Genomic DNA, 20,336 nt, shown 5'->3' with positions numbered 1-20,336 from the left:
TGGTTCCCGGTGCATATTGGCGGCGCATTTGGTCTCTCTCTTTCTCACTTCTTTCTATCTTTCTGCTTGGTTTCTTTCGTTGATTTCCTCCACCACGTTCATTAGCATAGACATCGCCATGATACCACACCAGCGCAACGGGCGCATCGCCTTACTACATTATACGTAGTTCTTATAGGTACACAAAAACTTTATGATTCCAAGTCATTATCTTGCTCTTTATTTCATTACAAATCCACTACTTCCACCGGGTTCCCCAGCCGCCCCGTGTTGCCGTACATTTGCGCGGCGTTGACCATGAGACTACTGGTGTTGCCGCCGGGCCCGACCATGAGCCACTTCCAGACGATGCCGTGTATGCCGTAGCCCAGGACGGCGAGAGCGTCCCGCCAGCCAGCGTGGGGGAAGAGGTCGCGGAAGAGGCCGCGGGGCGGGCGGGACATGAGGGCCTCGTAGGCGCGCTGGCAGTCGTCAAAGTGGACGGTCTGGCGGCCGTGGCCCCAGTGGACGTGGCCGAAGACGTGGAGTTTGGGGCGGACGCGCCAGACTTCTTGGAGGAGGGCTGGGCAGCCTAGGTTTAGGTCTAGGTGGGTTTTCTTGGGACTTGTGTTAGATGAGGAAGTTTTCGCAGGTGGAGAGGGTGAGATGAAGTGAAATGAAGTAATATGAGATGAGATGAGACTTACTGGTGGTGTGTGAGTGATCAAAACGTCAGTGTCAATTGGTACCGTGTTGGTCCAGGGCGGTGATGAACGATCATATTGGAAAGCCATTTCTGAACCGCCGCAGGTCGGGATATCAGGGGCACCATAGATCTTCAAGTGACGGCCACCCTTGAACTCCAGCGTGACGGCATCACGGATGAGATAGCGGATCCCCTTGAAATCGAGGCTCTTGCCGCGGTCCTCGGGCAGACGGGCGCTGGGATCGAAGAAACTGTCATGGTTGCCGCACACGAGGATCTTGTGCTGGTGAGGCTGAGCGGCGAGCCAGTCGAGCTGGGCCTGGATGTCGGCGACGGTGCCGGCGTTGGTGAGGTCGCCGGCGTGGATGAGGAGGTCCCCCGGGGGTATGTCAACGTCGGTGCGGTCGTGGGTGTCGGAGAGACAGACGATGCGGATGGCGGGCTTGTCGCGGGGCGGAGTGAAGGGTCGACCGCGGAGGAAGAGGATTATGCTATAGATGATTGTGACGAGGAGGTTCAGGGGTGAGAGAAGGATGGCGTCGATAAGGGTTAGGGGCTCCCAGTCGTTTTTGCGGCGGAGGCCGATGGCTGTGAGGAGAGTCATTTGGAGAGTGTGTCCGCCGGTGTCCCTGGTCGTGGGGATATCGAGTGAAGGGACGCAGGGATTATACGACTTCCATGTGAGCTGCTGTGCGAGGTGAGTGAAATTGGTGATATGAATTGAGGTGAGATACGGTGTGGTGAGGTGAGGTGAGGTGAGGTGAAGTGGTGTTGAGGTTGGCCGGACGGATCTTCACATGGGGCAGAGGGAGCTCCAAGCAGCTGCCAAAGCTGAAACCCCACCGATGACAGCACCAGCCAGCCCATGTGCAATCCAATGACAATCCACCCGTCAGAAGTCAATCAGCCAGTGCATGTCGCCATGTCCACAGTGAGGTGGGCCGGCCGGCACCTGGCATGGCGGCGGTTCAGCTATGCTGGGGGCCAGAGGAGGAGGGGAGTGGTGGAGGGGGAGGCCGGGGCAGCACGAGCCACGCACCACCCATTGTCACTGCTACGATGCTACAAGCCCACCAAGTACAACACCACTGGACCTTTCCCAGCGACACGGCAGCGCCAATCCACGTTTGGCGTAGCGGTGGTGGGATCGACTGGTGGGCACCAGGTACTTCGTAGAGGCATTGAGGGGCTAGAGCTTGTTCCCTGAAAATGAGCTCCCCGGCCAAGTCGGGGCCCTGCGCGGTGACGTGACGGTTCCCTCAGTCCCGCCAGTCAGCTAAACGCCCAAGCTCCTCTCTCCTTCTGTTCATTAAAAAAACCTGCCAAGCGAGACATCACCGTCATTACTTCCAGCCACTTGGCTAACATTCTCGCACTTGGCTTTAAGACCATCGCGAACCCTACCACCTTTTCTCTTGTCGTGATCCCGTCACTTTCGAGCATTTGGATAGCTCTCATATCTTGTCTCAAAGTGCATCCCATCTCTACAATCCAGACCTCCTATCCTGCACACATACCATCCGTGCTCGAGCTTCCGACGACTGATCTCTTGGGACGAACCCGCGGTCCGCAGCAGCAATGGCGACTCTTCGCGACCTTTACAGCGATGAGAAGACCAAGGGTCTAGACACCAACTTTGGCGTCGACTATGTCATCAACTACAAGATCCCGCAAGAGGGCGAGTTTCCCTTTGCCTCTGTGCCTCACCACGAAAACTGACCCATTACTTCGTTCAGACCGCGCCAGCGCCGAAGCTTCATTCGTCCAGCTAATCGAAGCCTTGACCCATGTTGGCCTGACCACCGAGGTCCGGAGAGGCGACAAGAGCTCCGTCCTCGTCTTCATCAAGATCGCCGACAAGTTCCTCGCCGACCAAGTCTACCGATCCAGACTGCAAGACTGGCTACAGGGCGCTCGAACCAACACCGCAGACAAGGACCTCTCCCAAGCTCTCCGCGATGAGCCCGTCTCCGACGCCGAGCGCCTGCGTCTCGTCTACCTGCTCATGGTGAAGCCCAAGAACGAGGGCGGAGCCGGCATCACCCCCGAGTCCGGCAAGTGGAAGCACGTCGCCAGCATCTTCCCCCTCCACAACCACTCCTTCAACCGCCAGTGGATCAAGAGGGTGAGCACAAAGGGACAGACGGACGAGAACGACCTCGACGAGATTCGCGATAAGTTCGGCGAGAGCGTCGCCTTCTACTTTGCCTTTATGCAGACCTATTTCAAGTTCCTCGTCGTTCCCGCCGCCGCCGGCTTTGGTGCTTGGATGTTCCTTGGCCAGTTCTCCTGGCTCTATGCTCTCGTCAGTTGCCTGTGGTCCGTTATCTTCTTCGAGTTCTGGAAGCAGAGGGAAGTCGACCTCGCCGTACAGTGGGGCGTCCGCGGCGTCTCCAACATCCAGCACCCTCGCCCGCAATTCGAGTTCGAGCGCCAGGCCGAGGACCCCATCACCGGAGAGCCCGTCAAGATTTACTCGCCCATCAAGCGTCTGCAGACGCAACTTCTCCAGATCCCTTTCGCAGCAGCGTGCATTGTGGTGCTGGGCACTCTTATCGTGACCTGCAACTCGCTGGAAATCTTCATCAACGAGGTATACAATGGACCTTTCCAGTCCTACTTGGCCTTCCTCCCGACCGTCATTCTGGTTGTTATGACGCCTACTTTCTCTACCGTGCTCACCAAGTTCGCGACGAGACTGACTGAGATGGAAAACTACGAGACGATTGACGCACACCATGCGGCTTTGGTTCAGAAGGAGTTCGTTCTCAACTTCCTGACCTCTTACATGGCCCTGTTCTTCACCACCTTTGTCTACCTGCCCTTCGGCGACCATCTCACTCCTTACCTCGACTTCTGGCGGACAACTGCGCAGAAGATCACCCCCAAGGACGTCAACTTCCAGACTCAGGAGTTTTCCATCAACCCTGAGAGAATCAGCAAACAGATGTTCTACTTCACCGTCACCGCCCAGGTCGTCAACTTTGCCACCGAGGTCATTGTGCCGTACGTCAAGCGCCAGGTGTTCCAGGAGGTCAGAGAGGTGCAGTCCAAGATGTCCAAGGAGGACAGCGCTGCCAAGATCAAGGACCAGCCGGAAGAGGCTGCCTTCTTGGAGCGTGTGAGAAACGAAGCTGAGCTTGAGACCTACGATGTTACCGGAGACTACAGGGAGATGGTCATCCAGTTTGGTTACCTCTCTCTCTTCTCCGTGGCCTGGCCTTTGACCGCTTGCTGCTTCCTCGTAAACAACTGGGTCGAGATGAGGTCGGACGCTGTCAAGATCGCCATCAGCAGCAGACGGCCGATTCCGTGGCGCGCCGACTCTATCGGACCCTGGCTCAACGCCCTGGGCTTCTTGTCTTGGTTGGGTAGCATCACCAGCGCCTCGATTGTATTCCTGTGCAGATCCGCTGGCAAGGGCGATGGACCTCGTGGTACCCCTGGAAGCATTCAGGCATGGGGTCTCCTCCTCAGCATCCTCCTTTCGGAGCACTTCTACTTTGCCGCTCAGTTCGTCGTTCGCCTCGTTATGAAGAAGCTGGATAGCCCCGGACTGCAGAGGGAGAAGAAGGAACGTTTCATGATGAAGAAGAGACTGCTCGAGGAGAACCTGGGCCAAGGCGTTTCGGACCAAGCTGCCACTCCGGGCATCGAGAAGACGGAGATGATCACCATGCAGGCTCTTGAGGATGAGGCCCGCAGGATCTCGACTCAGGGCCACGGAGGCGCCGAGGAGGCGTAAGTTGATGTTCTCGCCCTTGACTTTGAAGATTCAACCTGACGATTTGACAGATTCTGGCTTCGCCAACGCGGTATGGCCGAGACTATCCAGATTGGTCGCAATCTGATTTCTCAGGTAAGTCGCTGTATACTTTAACCGTCACTGCCACCTTCTGACATGAGATCATCAGAGCATCTCCGGAAACACAACCAAGGCATAGAGGCCGTCATCAACAGTGGGTCAAAGGACGGGCTGGTGGATGAGAAACAAAATATACACACAATCCCTTATTGACGAGAATATGAGTTATGCCTGTTCTGGCGTGTATTGCTAGCGAATATGTTTAATCGGGGTCTTCCGAAAAGCTACGGTTTACTTGCTGTCTGTAATCGGGCGTTTGTTTCGGTCAAATTAAGAGTTAGGCAACCCCTCTAGATGTTTGTCTCTTCGGTGAAGAAATATGGAGCAAAAGCGATGCTGTCGTCGGTGGCCACAAAGGGTGACCGATGGAGAAGTTGAGATAAGGTATGTTGTCAGGGCTGTCTACCTTCCTGACCTTACTCAGTGCTGCCTCATGATGAAAGGGCAGATGACCACTTAAAACAAACTGCGCACCGGGCAAGGCAGATCGGGAGGCTTAAACAACTGGGCGTCGTTTTGTGCAATGATCCAAATGCTTGTTAGAGCCTCTTTACTCTAAGAGGCTACGTCGATGGGCTTGTATTGAGCTGCGCCTCTGCGCTAGCTGTGCTGGACCTCGTGGTTGCAGCGTTCATCTGATGAGCCTACCATAATACCTAGGTACCAATGCTACCTACCTCAAGTTTCTTGCTTATTCAGTCATAGTACGTACCGACGTTGTGGACTTGATCGCTTACAACCCCCTACCAAACGTCCCTCTTCCCTCAATACTCTACCAGCAAACTCCGTCACGCCCGCGACATTCCTTTCGCTTGAGAAACACCAATCGCGGGGCCAGCTTTAGGAATGTGCCACGCCGATGAAGCCAAACGGATCTGCCTGGGGGGGTTCTGAAGGCTAGCAGCGACAGCTCAGCAGCCCTACCTCGGATCCAAGACGCCAGAACGCCTCCTCCTCCACCTTTGGCGCTTCTCCTCCACCCCCCTCCTCCACGTTGGAACATGCAGCAGACATGTTGACACTCTTTTCATCGCCCGCCATGTCGATCTCCTCGCGGGACTAGCCTGATACCGGGGCGAGGTTCACCTGCATTCGCTTGCAAAGGTGGGCGCAACACCACCGCACCGCCTTGCCTGCTTGTCACTCATGTCAACTTTCAAGACCTGAACTGGAACTGGAAGTGCGGAGGCGTTCCGAGAAGCAAGCCACGCCCGTTGGCTACCGGTACTCTCGTGTCCTTGCTCGCTCGCTCTATCTCTCGAGTGACAGATTGACGGACGGCCCAGAGGTACGCTTCGTGTCTCGGGAGAGAGAGCGGCCAGTCTGACATGCGGTGCGCCCTGCATCTGCCTACCTTGCCCGCCAGCCGCCCATCTCCAATCCCGTCCCGTCCTTGTGTGCCATACCTTGCCCATCTATCCTGCGGCCTGGAGCTGGCCCTGCTTTTGTGGTGGTGACTCTGAGCGAAGCCGACTAATTGATCTGCTCAGCTCAGCTTAGTAGTTTTCCTACAGCCTTGTCCCATCCTAACCTGCCCTTCTCTTCGCATTTCCTCTCTCTTCTCCCTTCTCTTTTTCTCACATTTTCTGCCAAGATCTTTTCTCCAAAGTTTTGTGATTGTGAACCCTCAAAAACACTTGGCGATTGCGCAAATTCAGATCCAAGCTTACTATTCGGATGACCCTCTGCCAACTTCTCGCGCTGGCTTAGCCCATCGTGTACCTTTAACCAACCAGACCGACGACTCCACCTAAAACCCCGCCGCCGGGAGACCGAGACCAGACGGCCACCGGCTCTCAAAGGACTTACGGGCCCCCCCTTTTGCCGACCATGGACGTCGTGAAGGACTTGGTGACAGGGCCCTTTGAGGAGGTCGTGGAGAAGGGGACCGTTGCGCTCGGGAACGCGGGTGACGACCGGGACATGCTCTCCGAGAGCCAGAAGCTGGTCAAGGGCGCCGAGCGCATCCTCAAGATTATTGAGCCGCTGTGCTTGCGCCACTTGGAGGAGTCTGGCGTCAACTTTATAGATGCGCTCAAAGATGATAGTATGGTGATCTCCGTTTTCTTAATCTTCTTCTTCTCAAGCACACATGGTGACGGTGTTAACTAACCTTATGTTATCCATGTAGACGAGATCGCCGACTACAGGTCACAGATGACTGACATGATATGGGACTTTGAAGACGTAATCGATGCAGACACGTATGAAAAGGAGAAGTATGTCGAGCTGCGGGAGCTCTGCAAGAGGGCCGGCCTCCGGACTGGAGAGATCTTGAAGAGGATGAGGCTGGAGCCTGCGCCGCGAGAGCAGCCTCCTATTCCAATTATCGCGACATCGCCACCGGCTACACACGGTAACTATAGCCATTGCTCCCCCTAAATTCAAATATGAGAAAGAAAAACCACGCAGCTGACCAAAGACCCCCTCGGCGATAGAGACCCAAGACCAAGGCCACGGAAGTCTGCCTACGTCCCATGAGGGACATCATTTCCAGCTACATGAAGAGCAACACGCAACACCCGAGCCAGAGCCAAGAGTCAGAGAGGAGGTAATCGAGCTACAACCGCCGCCTCCTCCTCCGACAAACCCGTGGAGTATAGGAGCAAGCCCCATAATCGAGACGGGGCTGGAAGGACCAATGGGTGAGATGAACATTGAGCGTCGTCCGCCCGTCTCCATGAGCTCGCCCATCTCTGAGCCGGGCAGCCCGAAGAACATGAGCAGATTCTCGCACGGCTCAGATCACCGGCTTGAGATCCCCACCGACCGCGTCCTCTCGGAAGAAGATCGGTACCACCAAATGAGCCCGCAGGACCTCACGCGATCACCGGTATCGATGACGGATAGAAGTCACCCTCTCGTCTCACGAGGCCGAGCTACGTCGATGACACTAGGTATCGTCACGGAAGACCAGACGCAGACGCCGCGGAACGTGAATGGAGGCCACTCCCCGCGGCCCCACCGGCACTCGCAGACCAGCTCCATGTACTCGCACGCCTCACGGCAACGCTCCCAGGAATCCCTCCACGACTCCGTATTCGACGGCGGCGGCAGGAGGAACTCGGGCGCCATCAGCCCCTCCATGACGGAGCACCGCGCCTCCACGTCCTCGGCTCACGACGGGGGCCGGCTCAGCCCGACGTCGAGGCCGCCCATCATCCCGCCCAACTTCCCGCCCGGCGTCCACGAGGGCATCGAGAAGGTCCCGCTGGTCATGAGCGACGGCGAAGGGCTGATCCCCGTGGAGTCGGAGTCGTCTTCTTCGCAGGGACGGGAGGCGGCGCTTCAGGTCTCGTCCCGGCCAAAGGATTGTAATATCGGGTTGAGCAGCTCGTTTTATTTGTATAAAGGGTTCTGCGAGGGCGCGAAGGAGGTCACGCGCGGAGGTCTTGGTGTGAAGAAGGTTAAGAAACCGGTGAGTAGGCAGCGTCCCGCCCCTTTTCTATTTGTAGCACACCTCGACTGACTTTCGTTCCAAGGGATTCTCTGGCGCACACGAGGTCGCCAAGTGCTCGAGCTGCTCCTACGAGCTCGACTTCAAACAGGTTGAGAACGACGTCAACAACGCCGGTACGTACCCAACTCTTTTCCCTGATATCCGACTTGATTCTAGGGGTTGGGTGAACTAACACGGTGACAACCTCCAGAGGAAGCAAACCACACCTCCAACAAAATCTCCTACCGCCCCCGCTTCCTCCAAAAATCCCACGTCGCCACCAAACGCGCAGACGAGTTCCTCTACGGCTGCGTCTTCTGCGTCCACGCCCAACGCACCCTCGAAGAATGCGACGCCACAGTCTTCTTCAGCCAGAAGAAGCTCTTCGAGCACCTCGCCCGGCACCCGCGGCCCTTACCCCAAGTACCCGGCATCACCGTCGTAGAAACCTCGGAAACCACGGGCGGAGGGGAGGTACCGCTCCACCTGCGCAACAACTACGACCTGCACTTCCGCGCCCCGCCCCGGCCCTCGCGCATCGAGGGCCGCCAGCTCGAGCTCGCGCAGCTGCCGACGGCGACGGCGACGCAGACGGTTAAGAGGATGTACGGGATGCGGCTGCTGTACGATAACACGCCCGGGTTCGAGCTTGCTAACGGCGCGAGGTTGAGCGGGGTGGAGTTCCCCGCGAAATATAACGGGGAGTGGGTGATGGGGTGGCACGAGGGGAATTTCGGGTCCGCGCCGCTGGATGTGCTCAAGTTGGAGGCGCCGCCCAAGGCGGAGATTCGCGCGGACACGGCGAGTAACATCTCGGCTGTGGCGCGGTGGAAGTTTGCGCCTAGGCCGAAGGATGGTGGGGACTGGTTGAAGTTTGATCAGGGGGAGAGGATCACCAATATCAGCTGTGAGTCTTTTAATTTTCTTCTTCTTCTCTTCGCCTTTCTTTCTCTCTATTTTCCTGGTTAGACGTTTCCATGGCGTGTATCTTCAGTCTGCTTACACGAGACATTTAGGGGCCTGGCAAGACCACTGGTGCTGGTCCGGCACCAACGCAAAGGGCGTCTGGGGCATCTTCCCGCAGACCTTTATCGACGCCGCCTCGATCCGCGAGGTCTCGGACAGGTCGAGCATCTCGAGCGGGGAACGGAGAAAGTCCGGGACGGCGGGCTTCTTTGAGAGGTTCTCTTCCGGCAGGAAGGCGTCGAGGCAGTCGAGCGTTGGGCACGTCATGGTCTCGTCTGGGCCGCGGCCTTCGGTTGTGTGAAGAAGATGGATAGGCACTTGGGTTGATTCGGCGATGCGGTGGACGTTTTCTTTTGTTTGTTTCTTTGAATGACGATACCTTTGTGGGTTGTTTTTTTAGGAGTTTTCAATACCCGGTAACGATTGAAAGATACAAAGGACAAATTTGGCGTCACCGAGAGAAGGTGCCCTGCTCTGCGTACCCAGTCTCAAATACTGTGATCAGTATTCCACCACAGCCATAGGTTGAGAAACTTGAAGGCTTCACAAGGCATCTGCGATATACTCGTTCTGTCTCTGATTTGAAAAATTCAAAGCCCATACAAGGGGGGTGGATCTCTTTGAAGCATCGTTCCTACTTAGACTGGAGTAAATCCTTGCCAGCAAGACGAAACCTTTTTAGATCGAATATTAAAACATACTCAGGGTTCAAACCTCAATCGCTACCACTTCCTGATCTGTAGACATGGACAATACTCCTCAGCACTTTGGTTGAGCAAGGATATGTTCATCTCCAGCTTACGTCTTTGCCACACCATCTGTAAAAGTGGAAGTCGATGTCACGGAACGTTCCACTCATTGCACCTTCTCGGCCTCGGTAAAGGGCGATGTCTGTCACCTCACGTTTAGCGGAAACTAGAAAATAAGGAAGGGAGAAGAGATTATGAGATTAATGTCGAGGAAGGAGAGCATGGGACTTTGACCTGGTAGGTACCCCATCTTCAAACAAGTTCAGAAGATGTACTAGTATAAAGAGCGACCTTACCAGAAATCATCTTTGAAATTTGGTCAATTGACTAGCCGGTCTAACAGTGACGGTCCAGTGACCGTTAGATGATGGCTCGTCATGGTTGAGGCGACGAATCTGCAGGCCGTCTGACGAGACGATCAGGAACAATGACCGAGGCGAACGTTTCGGCTAGGCCGAAAGACGTTCCGTTTCCGTAGAGGCTATTGGGCAGACTGAGCTTATTCAGGGATGGATATGCTGCCACGGAGGAAGCTGTATGTGTAGAAGAAAACTGCGTTTTCCCGCTCTCACAATTTGACAACATGTTTAGACAGCACATGGTAGATATTTCTCGATTCTCAAGATGCGGGGAAAAAAAGTCATTGGAGCAAGAAAGCAAAGAGGCAATCCTCTTCTGACGACGATTTTACTACGTCGCCTGGTCCTGAGTTCCTCACCAAGCTTGACAAACACGCAGAGACCGACTTATATACATTCGAACGAGGTACCTCTAGCCGTTCCCGCCACCGCGAGTATATAATCAAGTAAAAGTGACAAAGCAAGGTCTCACACCAGGCGCATGGCATCTGCAGGGACCTTTGTCTTCTCGAAGACAGCAAAGACTGGAGTTGGTTCTCCGTATCAGGCCCGGTCTCTATGATCTTCCTGGGTCTTGCGGTGACATCAGTCTTGCCTCTAGTTAGCAACTCCACCTCGAGCCAGCAGGCCCTCTACTCAACTTTCAGTCTTCTTTACATATTCCGAGACTAATACCCTTCCGTGTATCAATGGTGTAGAAGGGCTGGAGCATGTAACGACTACCTCGTCTCCTGAACATCTCATTCTTATTAAATAAGTGCAGGTCGGAACAGCATATAAGCAGGAGACTCGACTGGACGGCAAAATGCACGTTGGTCGTCTTGCTTCGAGCAGAGGGGGAAAAGCCTCCTCGCAGGCCTGACGTCGGCTTTTATTGATACAGCTTTCCCCACTCGCCGTTGACCACAGATGAGTCTCCGTCTGTGTGGACGAATTCTCATGACGCTTTTGTAGGTCATCGTTGTTTCGAGCACGAGGCACGAAAGTTTCCCGGACCAAGACTTACATCTCATTAGTAGACGCAACGAGAGGGCAAAGTTTTCCGAGATACTCAGCCTCGTGTATGCCCGAGTCACGAATTGAAACGGAACCCAATCACACATCATTATGAACCGCATTCTTTCTCATTGACCTCATCCATTCCGATCTGTACCATCCAATCCTCGCCCCCAGCCAGCTCCCTCCAACACACGCAAACCGTAGTACATCGGCCAAATCCCAAGTAGCCCCCCAAAGTCATCAAAGGCCGTTAAATGAGCTTCTCAATCTCTTCTGCATGTGAAAAATATATAATGATTAAAGCTACAGGTTTGGTGACAAAACCAACATAACCAGGTTGACGTTCTTCATGCGCGCGCCAGATTTCCAATCCGACCCTGGCATCGGGACCCCCCCCCCCCTTCCAACAAATGCTTCGCTATGCTGATACTTCTGTACACACTCTGTACTGTGATGATTCTTTTTTTCCCTGCAGGAATTTGTGTGTTGTGCTGTAGTTGATATTTCTTCACATCCCCATGTCCCATCATTCCCCATTATCATCTCGGTTCGGTGATACCCCTTATGCTTTCATCCTATTTCTTCATAGGTGCGGTTTCTCCTCATGGACGATCATCACCCCAAGCCTTGGCCGCTTCAGCTGCAGCCTCCGCAGCAGCTGCCGTTGCCCTGGATTCCTCTACTTCGTCCTCCTCCTCCTCGTCGCTCTCCTGTTGCTGTGGCTGTTGCGCCTTAGTCGGCAGAGTACTCGCGGCCGCGGCTGGGGTAGAACCTCCCTTCCTTTCCTCCACGTCGGCCTCAGAAACCACTGTCCGAATAGTACTGCTATCCCCGCCGTTCAATTTGCTATCGGCCTCACCAGTCGTCTTGGAAGCTCCTACCGTCGTGGGCGGCGCAACTCCATCCTTCGACTCTGGCCTCGCGTGACCCGCCGGCGTCTCCGATTCAATCGACCCCGTTGAGAGAATCGACTCCGTATACGACCCCTGCGTCAGCGGCTGGAAATCGTGCTTTTCGCCATGCGGCCTCTTATCATTGATCTCCGTGCCCGCTGATGAAGTCGACACCCGCGATCCCGAAATCGAAGCAGAGTCCCTGTCACCGCCGTTCCCAGCCTTACTGGCGTCCGTCTTAGACTTGCCCCATCCGCGGCCCCAGCCGTACCCTCCGCTGGTACTCGTAGTCGGCGACGTCACGGTGCTGTTCCCGCTGCCGCTGCCTCCACCCCACCCGGCCTTGCGCTTCTCACCCGCCCATGTGACCCATGAACTCACGTACGAGCTAGCCTTATTGCCAGAATTGCCCGCTGCCTTGGCGGCTGCTGAGCTCTCCGTCGATGCAGCAGAGGCGGCGGGAGCGCCAGCCTTGTCCGCCTCCGCGGCAGCAGCCTCCTGAGCCAGACGCTGCTCCTCGGCCCGTTTCCTCTGCGCCTCGCGGAGCGCTTCCAGGTCGGAGTAGAATTTGTTGAACATGTTGGACGCCTTCTCCTTGCCCACGGCAAAGTTGCGTCCAAGAACCTCCTTACCGACGGCGAGACGCTCGTCCAGATGCATGTCCTGGACCTGCTGCGCGATGCGGCGCTGCACGTCATCAATCGTAAGACCGCCGGCGCAAGGGTGCCGCGGCTCGACGACGTCAAAGAGGTGGGAATCCGTGTTGCCGTTCCAGATGCGATGGTTTTCGGTGCGGGACCAATATTCGATGAATTCGTTTCCGTAGTCGAGGGAAGGGTCGCCTTCAATATGCGGGAGGAGCGCCCTCGGGTTATTCGGGTGCGCATGGAGGTGGTTGCGGTATTTCACCGAAGAGACGAGAGATAGTATGTACTCTTCAAACTGGAGGCGGATGAACTCCTCGCTGCCCACGTAGCCCATGGTGTTTGGACGCTGGGGGTTGGCTTCGTCCCAGGTGTCATTAACTACTTGGGTAATGTAGTCGATCCAACGGCGGTCTGCGGCTGACAGAGCCAGGGCGTTCTTGAGCGAGGAGGATGTGACATTGACGGTGTGCTCGTCGAGATTGATTAAAATATCGCTGTAACGGTCCCTCTGCTGTAAGAGGAGTGAATTCGTGCTGCCCACAATGTATGACTTGGTGCCAAAGTCGGCGAGTATATCAAGTTGCTGTAGAGGGGTATATGGGCCAAACAGACTACCCTGTTGATGTCGTCAGTGTCAGAACTATTGACATGGCAACAACAAACCTACCTTGCCGAAAATCTGCAGCGGCAAGCCCATGTAAGTGAGCAAAGAGTTGCGATCGCTGGTTCGCAAGCTCGTGGGCCGCGCTAACCTCTTCTCGTAGTTATTCAGCTCCGGGTCGGCGCAGTCAACGAGATTACGGATAAGTCCGGGTATCAGAGAAATAAGAGAAAACTGCATCATGCATAACCTTTCACATCGTGATCCGAAAAAAAGCATCTATACTCATCGGTCAGCTTCCAACAACCTACCCTTTTGCAGGTCTACCACTTGATCGGGAGAAAACGCACCTTCGGCTGCAGCAAACAGCATTTGAACAGCATCAGCGTCTGTGACTTGAACTCGTGCACCAGCTCACGCAAGCTCATGCCGAGGTACTGGTCGCGGCTCTCCTCCTCCGTCAAGAACCCGCGCTCCTTCTCCTCGGCCAGACTTTCCTGGAAGCGGCGGAGAATCTCCGTGTCGGTGAACTCGCGCTGCGCAAACCAGGCCTGCGTGACAACGCTGAGACGCTCGCGCATCATGCCAAAGTGCTGCGGCGTGTCGGCGATGACGACGACGGCTTTCTGGACCGTCGAGCGCGTGACGTCGGCGGGCCGGTTAAGGAGCTGCGAGGCATCGAGCTGCCGTGTACATGATATGCCGAACAGGGACGTCGCAGGCCCCGTGGCGGTGGCCGGACGGAGGAGCGTAAAGTAGGAGAAATCCTCGCTTGATCTGGTCCGAGTCGTCAGCTTCTGTTCCAGCTTTGAGACGAAGATAGCAGCCGGGGTCCGAGGCAGAGCTCCCAGTCACCATCTGCGTCAGAGTGAACACGGGTCAATACTCACAAGTGCGCACCGTCGCTCAACGCCATGAAGGGCAGCAAGCCCCAGTCATACTCGACTGCTGGATCTGTACCCTCCGCTGCGCCAAACCACATCTCAACTTCGGGTCCGCGGGCATGGTGGAAGTCGACAACCGTGACCAGCGGAATGAAATCTGGCTTAGCCGGCGTTGACGGCACCGTCAAGGGCGTAGCGGCGCCAGACGTCGGCGTCGCAACCTCGGGAGTATCCATGTTTCCCTCCTTTTTATCAGGTCTGCCTCTCTTTCTGGGAGATGCCTCTCACCGACGAGGGGTGGACGAGCGTCGAAACTGGTGTTTGCGTAAGAAACCAGGTGTGGGCTACTTCGGAAACCCGCCCAATTCCTTTTCCTTCGCGAATTCCTCAATCTGTGTTTGTAATTCGACTTCTTTGGCGCAATCAGGCCACTCCTACGACATTGCCATGTATTTCCTCAGTTCCTGATCTTGATTCTTTCTTCTCCTTCGCTTGTCCTCCTCGCGTTCGTCGCACGTTTCGTCCGACGTTTGCTTGCGTGAGTCAATCCTTTTCAGGGTACCGATTGCCGCTTCGCTGGCAAAGCCTCGCGATGGGAGGAGGTCTTTTTTTTGTCGGCGTCGAGATTCCCGGGGCGGGCGCGCGAAGTTCGTCTTTGTGGTAAACTATCTAATTCGACCCCCAGAAAAGTCGAGGAGGGGTTGCGGGTTCTGTTCTGACGTAGTATCGAGATTTCCCCGTCCACTCAAAGGGGAGCTAGTGTGAGACAAGCTGCCGGGAGAGTTGATCTGCACAAGTCTCCAAGAGAGCAATTGGCGGGCTTCGGTTATCGTCTTCTATACGAAGAATTGGTCGTCAAGAGAAGTGTGACACACACACACACTCTCTCTCTCTGGGCCGTAGAATTATGTAGGGAAAGACAGGGCGTCCGCTTTCTATACCGCCTGGTCTTCGTCCCTCCTCGAAAATCGACCGGCAAGCTACCTGCCGGCGTCGCCAAGCAGAACTCGCAGAAAGCGGTGACAGGTTCGTCCCTCTCGAAAGAAGCGCGGTCGCGGGTGCGCGAATGGGGGCGTACGTGAGACTATGAGCTGGGAAGATCGAGTTGCTCCACTGTGCAGTTTGCCTCGGTGATTCGACCGCCGCCTCGTACTTGCACTGGCGAATTAGGGTCCTGGGAAGGGGACGTTTGGTAGCAGCCGTAAGAACGTAGCGGTCGGTGGAGAAGGCCTTGCTAACACGAAGTGTCGAATGGCAGTAATAGCACAGAAAGGGACAATTCGCCGCCTCCTTGCTTGGGTTGAGGAAAGCTGAAGGCAAAGGAAGACGTGAGTGGCAGACCGACGAGCGGAGGAGGGTAAAAGTTAAGGAAGATGGAAACCCGAGAGCTGAGGGGATAGAGAGACTCGAATGGCTCGCCCACCACACACAGCACGGTTGTTCGCGGTGTGGGTTCGCGGTAGGCTTTGTATTGGACCGGAGGCGGGCAACGGTTCAAAATGAGACTGGGTTCGGGAGAGTGGGCATTGTGGATGAGTTGTTGGAATTAGTGCTAATGCACTACGGCAAAAAAGTATAGTAAAATACTTTATTATTACTTCCAGTCCAGTCTTTCCACTCTCATTGTAATTTCCTTGCCGTCCTGGCCCTCGATTCTCATTTGCTCATCTGGCTTCTCTGATTTTATTTTCTGCCCGCGTTTTATGAGAAAGCTCTCATGCGGACACGGGACCCCTTAAAATAGAGCCAAGTGTGTACCAGAGGTCCAGACAAGTCAATTGTCGGGGATGGGTTGCAATTAAAAACGAACGACTCGTCCCACATTGAAAGAAAGCACGACAGGTTCAGGGGTTGGAGGTTCCAGCGATGTTCGAGAACAATGGGGGGGAGGAGGGGAAAAGAAAAATAGCCAGAACACGGGCTCAAGGGGAAAAAAGGCGACTACGGTAACCCCGCGTGGCCCCAGTTCGAGAAATGCCACTCCAAGTGTACGTAGCAAGATACGTTACTTTTTTGGAAATGCACGCAGTCACGCACACGCAGACATCTGCACTCAGCATCGTGACAAGTATATACTGGTTGAAAGTTGATTGCCATCTTGAATCGTTCTTTGACATTCTGCTACAGCCACAAAGTCTGGCTGGGAAACTCACAAGTCTTAGCATCGCGGAGACATCCAACACCCCTCGCTCTAAGTGGATATCATCGTCAGTCCTTGCTTGTCACAACAGATAAACCACGACGACAACACAAACTGTTTCTCACCAAGAACAAGTAGCCAAGCAGACAGTGTAGACACTCGTTATCTACCAGACTTGCAACATCCATCTCAAAACCTCCCGCATCCCCTTACCAGCCTAGCGCCAAGCGCCGGACATCGAAGTCTGTGGTCCGGTCGTGTGGTCCACCACAGACACGTCAACCATGCACCGAAGGGAAAAAGCACCGACCACGTCTCCATGGCACGTCCCATCAATCAATCGATCACGATTTCACGACTCACAACTTTGCTTCTTCCCGCTACTTCGGTTCCCGTGCTACCCCTTCTCAAGACGACCTCACTTTGAACTGTGTGTGTGGTGTACCGGTATTACCTCAACTCTTCGACCACGACAGATAAACGGTGAGAGAAAGATGGTGTGAACAACGTGCCAAAGAAGCCAAACTTTGAGCCTGCAAATCAATAAACCTTTTTTTGCCCCAGCAACATCGCAAAAGCCACCCATAAGGCGTAGGTACTCAACTGAAAACAACCCGGAGTCAACTCCTAATCTCCTACCGATGAACCCTCCCAGTACATGACTGACTACCTCGGCGAAAGCGACCAAAAAGTCGGAGAGGCAAAAACACCACGTCAACCCTTCCCTCCCTTACCGGAAACCCCAAACCTCATCTCACCTTAACCTCAAGCACCGCCAGCGTGTCCTGCATTGCATGAGATGGGATTTCTCCTCCTCCTCTCTCCTGTCAAATCACCATCCCCCACCACCTTCTCACCGCGCAGAGTGTGCCGCCCGCCCACCCCTTGAATCTCACCTTAGGTGTCACTCACCTATTTCTCCTTCTGACTATCATGAAATGATTTTCCTTGCAGTCAACGTAAATGTCACAGTGAAACTTATCGAGATAGAGTTCCGCTCCGTATGACCATCCTAACTGCAACGAATTGTAGCAAAATGGCAGCCACACTCTCGTATCATGTGGCTGAGGCCACACAGTAAGCAACACAGTAAGTCACACAGTAAGCCACACGTCCCGTGGCGGTGGTCTGTACGTACCGAGTACTCAACCACACCTCAAGCCACAATCATCTCCGAGTAGGTACCCTCTTGGGATCATCATTCGTTTGGGTCGCTTTGGTTGTCGTTAGGTAGAGGTAGATCACAAGCCTTGGCTATCCCTGAAGGATTTCTTTTTTTTTTCTTTCTTTTCGTTCTCTTCAGTTGCGATCTGCCACGTCATTTTCTGCTATTACGCCCGAATTCATCCATACCTCCAATTTGCAAAGGGCATCCCATATTCAAGTATCCCGGAGAGCGGCCGTCATCCTGGTTGGTAAAGCAAGTCCTCGTAATCGGGGCCTCGAAGCCCATTGTCAGCTTGTCGCTATGCCCTATGCCGCGGACTTTATTCTAACAGAACCTGGAGATCCAGGAAAAAGAAACATTTGTTGGAACAAGATGATGAAAAAGAGAAAAACACCTCCAAGATGCATGCCATTCCTTTATATCGCGTATACTGTTGGCCCTTTGCATTGTCAACGTTACAATAACCGATCCCCTCTTCCGAACACCATGATTGCGTGCGAATGTACTGGAAACACGTGCCGTTCTGGTTTTGCGTGGTATCATAGCCCCCCCTTCTCCTATTTATCCTCGCTCCGCCCCTGAACTCCCTCATCTATTGTGCGTTAAACTGCTCTTCCATCTGTTGCGCAGACGCATCCACGTTGTGGTAGTCGAGTATCTCGGAGTACCTGCAAAGAGTACTTCGTTAGCAAGTCCTTCATGGAAACTTTAAATGATGGTGGCTTACATCATGATCTTCCACGTGTCTACGGGCAAATCAGCATCGTTGAAACTCCAGTCGAACTTCTCCTCGGCGACGGGCTCGTCAGAGGGGTCGTGGTAGGGAGCAAGGTAGTCGTGCGAGAGCGCCTCAGTCGCCGTTATCCGCTTCTTGGGATCAAAGACCAGCATTCTCTCCAAGAGATCAATGGCGGATGGGTCGGCGTTCTTGAACTTGTTCTTCAAGGGTTGCCTTTCGCGCTTGGGCAGGGACTTGACGAATCGGAGGGTCTAGGTCCGTGTCAATAGGCAAACTAATCATCGCTTCGGCTCTGCATCAACTCACGTTTTCACTGGCAATGCCGTTGATGACGTCGTCGGGAGGAGTACCGAGAAGCTCGGTGATAATGGAGAACTGGTTGACGTGGTCCTTGCCGGGGAACAGAGGCTTGCCCTCCAACATCTCGGCGAAAATGCATCCCGCACTCCAGATGTCGACCTCAACGTCGTACTTTTGCCATGTGAGCATGATCTCGGGAGCGCGGTAATATCTCGTCGAGACGTAACCAGTCATCTGGGGGTCCTGAATACGGGCGAGACCGAAGTCGCAAATCTTCAAGTCGCAGTTCTCGTTGACGAGAATGTTGCTGGGCTTCAAATCACGGTGGACTACACCAGCAGAGTGGACGTATTTCAGGCCGCGCTGTAAACCATGTCAATTCGGGTGTCGGAGAGGATTCCGGTGAGGGGGCGGGGCTTACCATGATCTGGTAAAGGAAATACTGAATGAACTGCTTTTCGAGAGGTCTGGAGGTGAGCAGTCTGTGCAAGTCGGTGCCGAGAAGCTCTGTGACGAAGTAGATGTCCTCAAGAGGGGAAATGAAGATATCACTGAGAGAGATGACCTAGATGGATATCAGCGCACGTCGACTAGACTGATTATGAAGAGAGGCAGGCAAAGGCGGGACCAAACGTACGTTCTCATGTCTCAAGTGCTTGAGCAGCTTCAGCTCACGGTATGTTCGCTTGGCGAGAACGGGAGTGCTGAAGGGCTTCATAATCTTCTTGACGGCAACATTCTGGTTGGTAAGTTGGTCACGGGCGGAGCTGCGAGCGAAGAAGACATGTCAGCCAGCACGGATAGATGGTCGCAACGAGCGCTCGTTGCGATGGATGGTATTTTCTCAGACTAACCAAACGAGACCGAAGGCTCCCATACCAACGGGTTGCAAGTCCGAGTACCTCGAGGTGATCTCAAAGGTAGTACCGAAAATTTGTGCTCTAACGAATTCGGCCATTTTCGTGTGATGGTCGATCTACCTGATCGAAAAGGATTGAATTTTCGGATTGAGCGGCTGAAGGGGGGAGGAAGAGAGAGAGAGGGAGACCGATCGAGGGGAAGGATGGAAATTGGTCGTCGTACGGCGGGGAGGATTAAAGAATGATGAGGGGTGGTGGAGTAAAAAGACGACAGCCGGGAGATCGACGAGTCAAGTTATGCTTCTGCTGACGGTTCTGCTGTGGTGAGCGAGAGACAGGCTCGATGATCAACTCGAATTTGAACGAGGTGAGGGAATTCGAAGGAGAGGTTTTGCGGTATGTGAGGTGTGCGATGGGCAGCTTTCCGTCTGGTCTGGCGCGTGTATGGAAAGGCAACAAGAGAGCGGGAGTCGGCTGGATTTGAAAGAGATGCAGCGACGGCGGGGGAGCGAGCTCAAGGATTTGTTGCGCGCTGGAGGGGTGGCTGTTCGGCGGGGCGGTCCTGGTCTTAGGCCTGGTTCTGGGACGTGGATTCTTGGGCTGGGAGGAGAAGGTCGCTCGCTGGCTGGTCGTAGACGGTGGACGGTGGACTGTGGCCGTATGGGACGTGGGACGTGGGACGTGGGACGGTGGGCGTGGGATGTGTGGGCGTGAGGGCGTGGGAGTTACAAAAAGGGCAGCGGGGTAGGTGGAAGCGTGGGCAGCGAGTGAGCGCACGTCTCTTTCTCCGTTTTGTCCTCCGCTGTCGTTGGGGGTACTTCGTACGTATGGCTGGACTGCCTTCAGGTACCTGCTGCTTCTGCGTCTCCTTCTCCTTTTGCTTCTGCCTTTGGGCCTTTTCTGGGATACTTTACGTGGGTGGTATGGGATCCGGAGCAACCTGAACAATGTGGCAACGGCGTTAGCGAGACTTCTTTTCTTGCAGGGAAGCAAGCAGTACGCAGCACAGAGTACTGTAAATGGTAGCGAATGCAGCTAGGGG

General features: G+C 54.6%; 6 protein-coding genes across 6 annotated transcripts; 2 read left to right on the top strand and 4 right to left on the bottom strand.

The window, feature by feature from the left end:
• Positions 1-227: 227 nt before the first annotated feature.
• CPAR01_10776 (calcineurin-like phosphoesterase) lies at positions 228-1,289 on the bottom strand (the record flags this gene model as incomplete). The annotated part of the gene is made up of 1 exon (XM_060495036.1): positions 228-1,289. One exon carries the CDS (start codon positions 1,287-1,289, stop codon positions 228-230), a length of 1,062 nt encoding a protein of 353 aa, XP_060345384.1.
• A 974-nt stretch (positions 1,290-2,263) lies between these two features.
• On the top strand, positions 2,264-4,629 carry CPAR01_10775 (uncharacterized protein; the record flags this gene model as incomplete). The annotated part of the gene is made up of 4 exons (XM_060495035.1): positions 2,264-2,367; positions 2,432-4,426; positions 4,481-4,544; positions 4,600-4,629. The coding sequence occupies 4 exons, from the start codon at positions 2,264-2,266 to the stop codon at positions 4,627-4,629; spliced, it is 2,193 nt and encodes a 730-aa protein (XP_060345383.1).
• Positions 4,630-6,380: 1,751 nt separating this feature from the next.
• CPAR01_10774 (SH3 domain-containing protein) lies at positions 6,381-9,256 on the top strand (the record flags this gene model as incomplete). Its single annotated transcript, XM_060495034.1, has 6 exons — positions 6,381-6,597; positions 6,682-6,906; positions 6,989-7,968; positions 8,033-8,123; positions 8,201-8,896; positions 9,006-9,256. The coding sequence occupies 6 exons, from the start codon at positions 6,381-6,383 to the stop codon at positions 9,254-9,256; spliced, it is 2,460 nt and encodes an 819-aa protein (XP_060345382.1).
• Positions 9,257-11,664: 2,408 nt separating this feature from the next.
• CPAR01_10773 (transporter Avl9) lies at positions 11,665-14,323 on the bottom strand (the record flags this gene model as incomplete). Its single annotated transcript, XM_060495033.1, has 4 exons — positions 11,665-13,218; positions 13,270-13,482; positions 13,554-13,980; positions 14,094-14,323. The coding sequence occupies 4 exons, from the start codon at positions 14,321-14,323 to the stop codon at positions 11,665-11,667; spliced, it is 2,424 nt and encodes an 807-aa protein (XP_060345381.1).
• Positions 14,324-17,987: 3,664 nt separating this feature from the next.
• CPAR01_10772 (uncharacterized protein) lies at positions 17,988-19,392 on the bottom strand (the record flags this gene model as incomplete). Its single annotated transcript, XM_060495032.1, has 6 exons — positions 17,988-18,063; positions 18,123-18,385; positions 18,441-18,797; positions 18,856-18,999; positions 19,072-19,201; positions 19,289-19,392. 6 exons carry the CDS (start codon positions 19,390-19,392, stop codon positions 17,988-17,990), a joined length of 1,074 nt encoding a protein of 357 aa, XP_060345380.1.
• Positions 19,393-19,528: 136 nt separating this feature from the next.
• CPAR01_10771 (uncharacterized protein) lies at positions 19,529-20,236 on the bottom strand (the record flags this gene model as incomplete). Its single annotated transcript, XM_060495031.1, has 1 exon — positions 19,529-20,236. A coding segment is annotated over one exon (708 nt), but the record flags the coding sequence as incomplete, so codon positions are not given.
• Positions 20,237-20,336: the final 100 nt, after the last annotated feature.

Source organism: Colletotrichum paranaense, assembly GCF_030867605.1.
Source record: "Colletotrichum paranaense strain IMI 384185 chromosome Unknown Scaffold_9.1, whole genome shotgun sequence".
Taxonomy (NCBI): Eukaryota; Fungi; Ascomycota; class Sordariomycetes; order Glomerellales; family Glomerellaceae; genus Colletotrichum; species Colletotrichum paranaense.
This window is presented reverse-complemented; position numbering and strand designations above follow the sequence as displayed.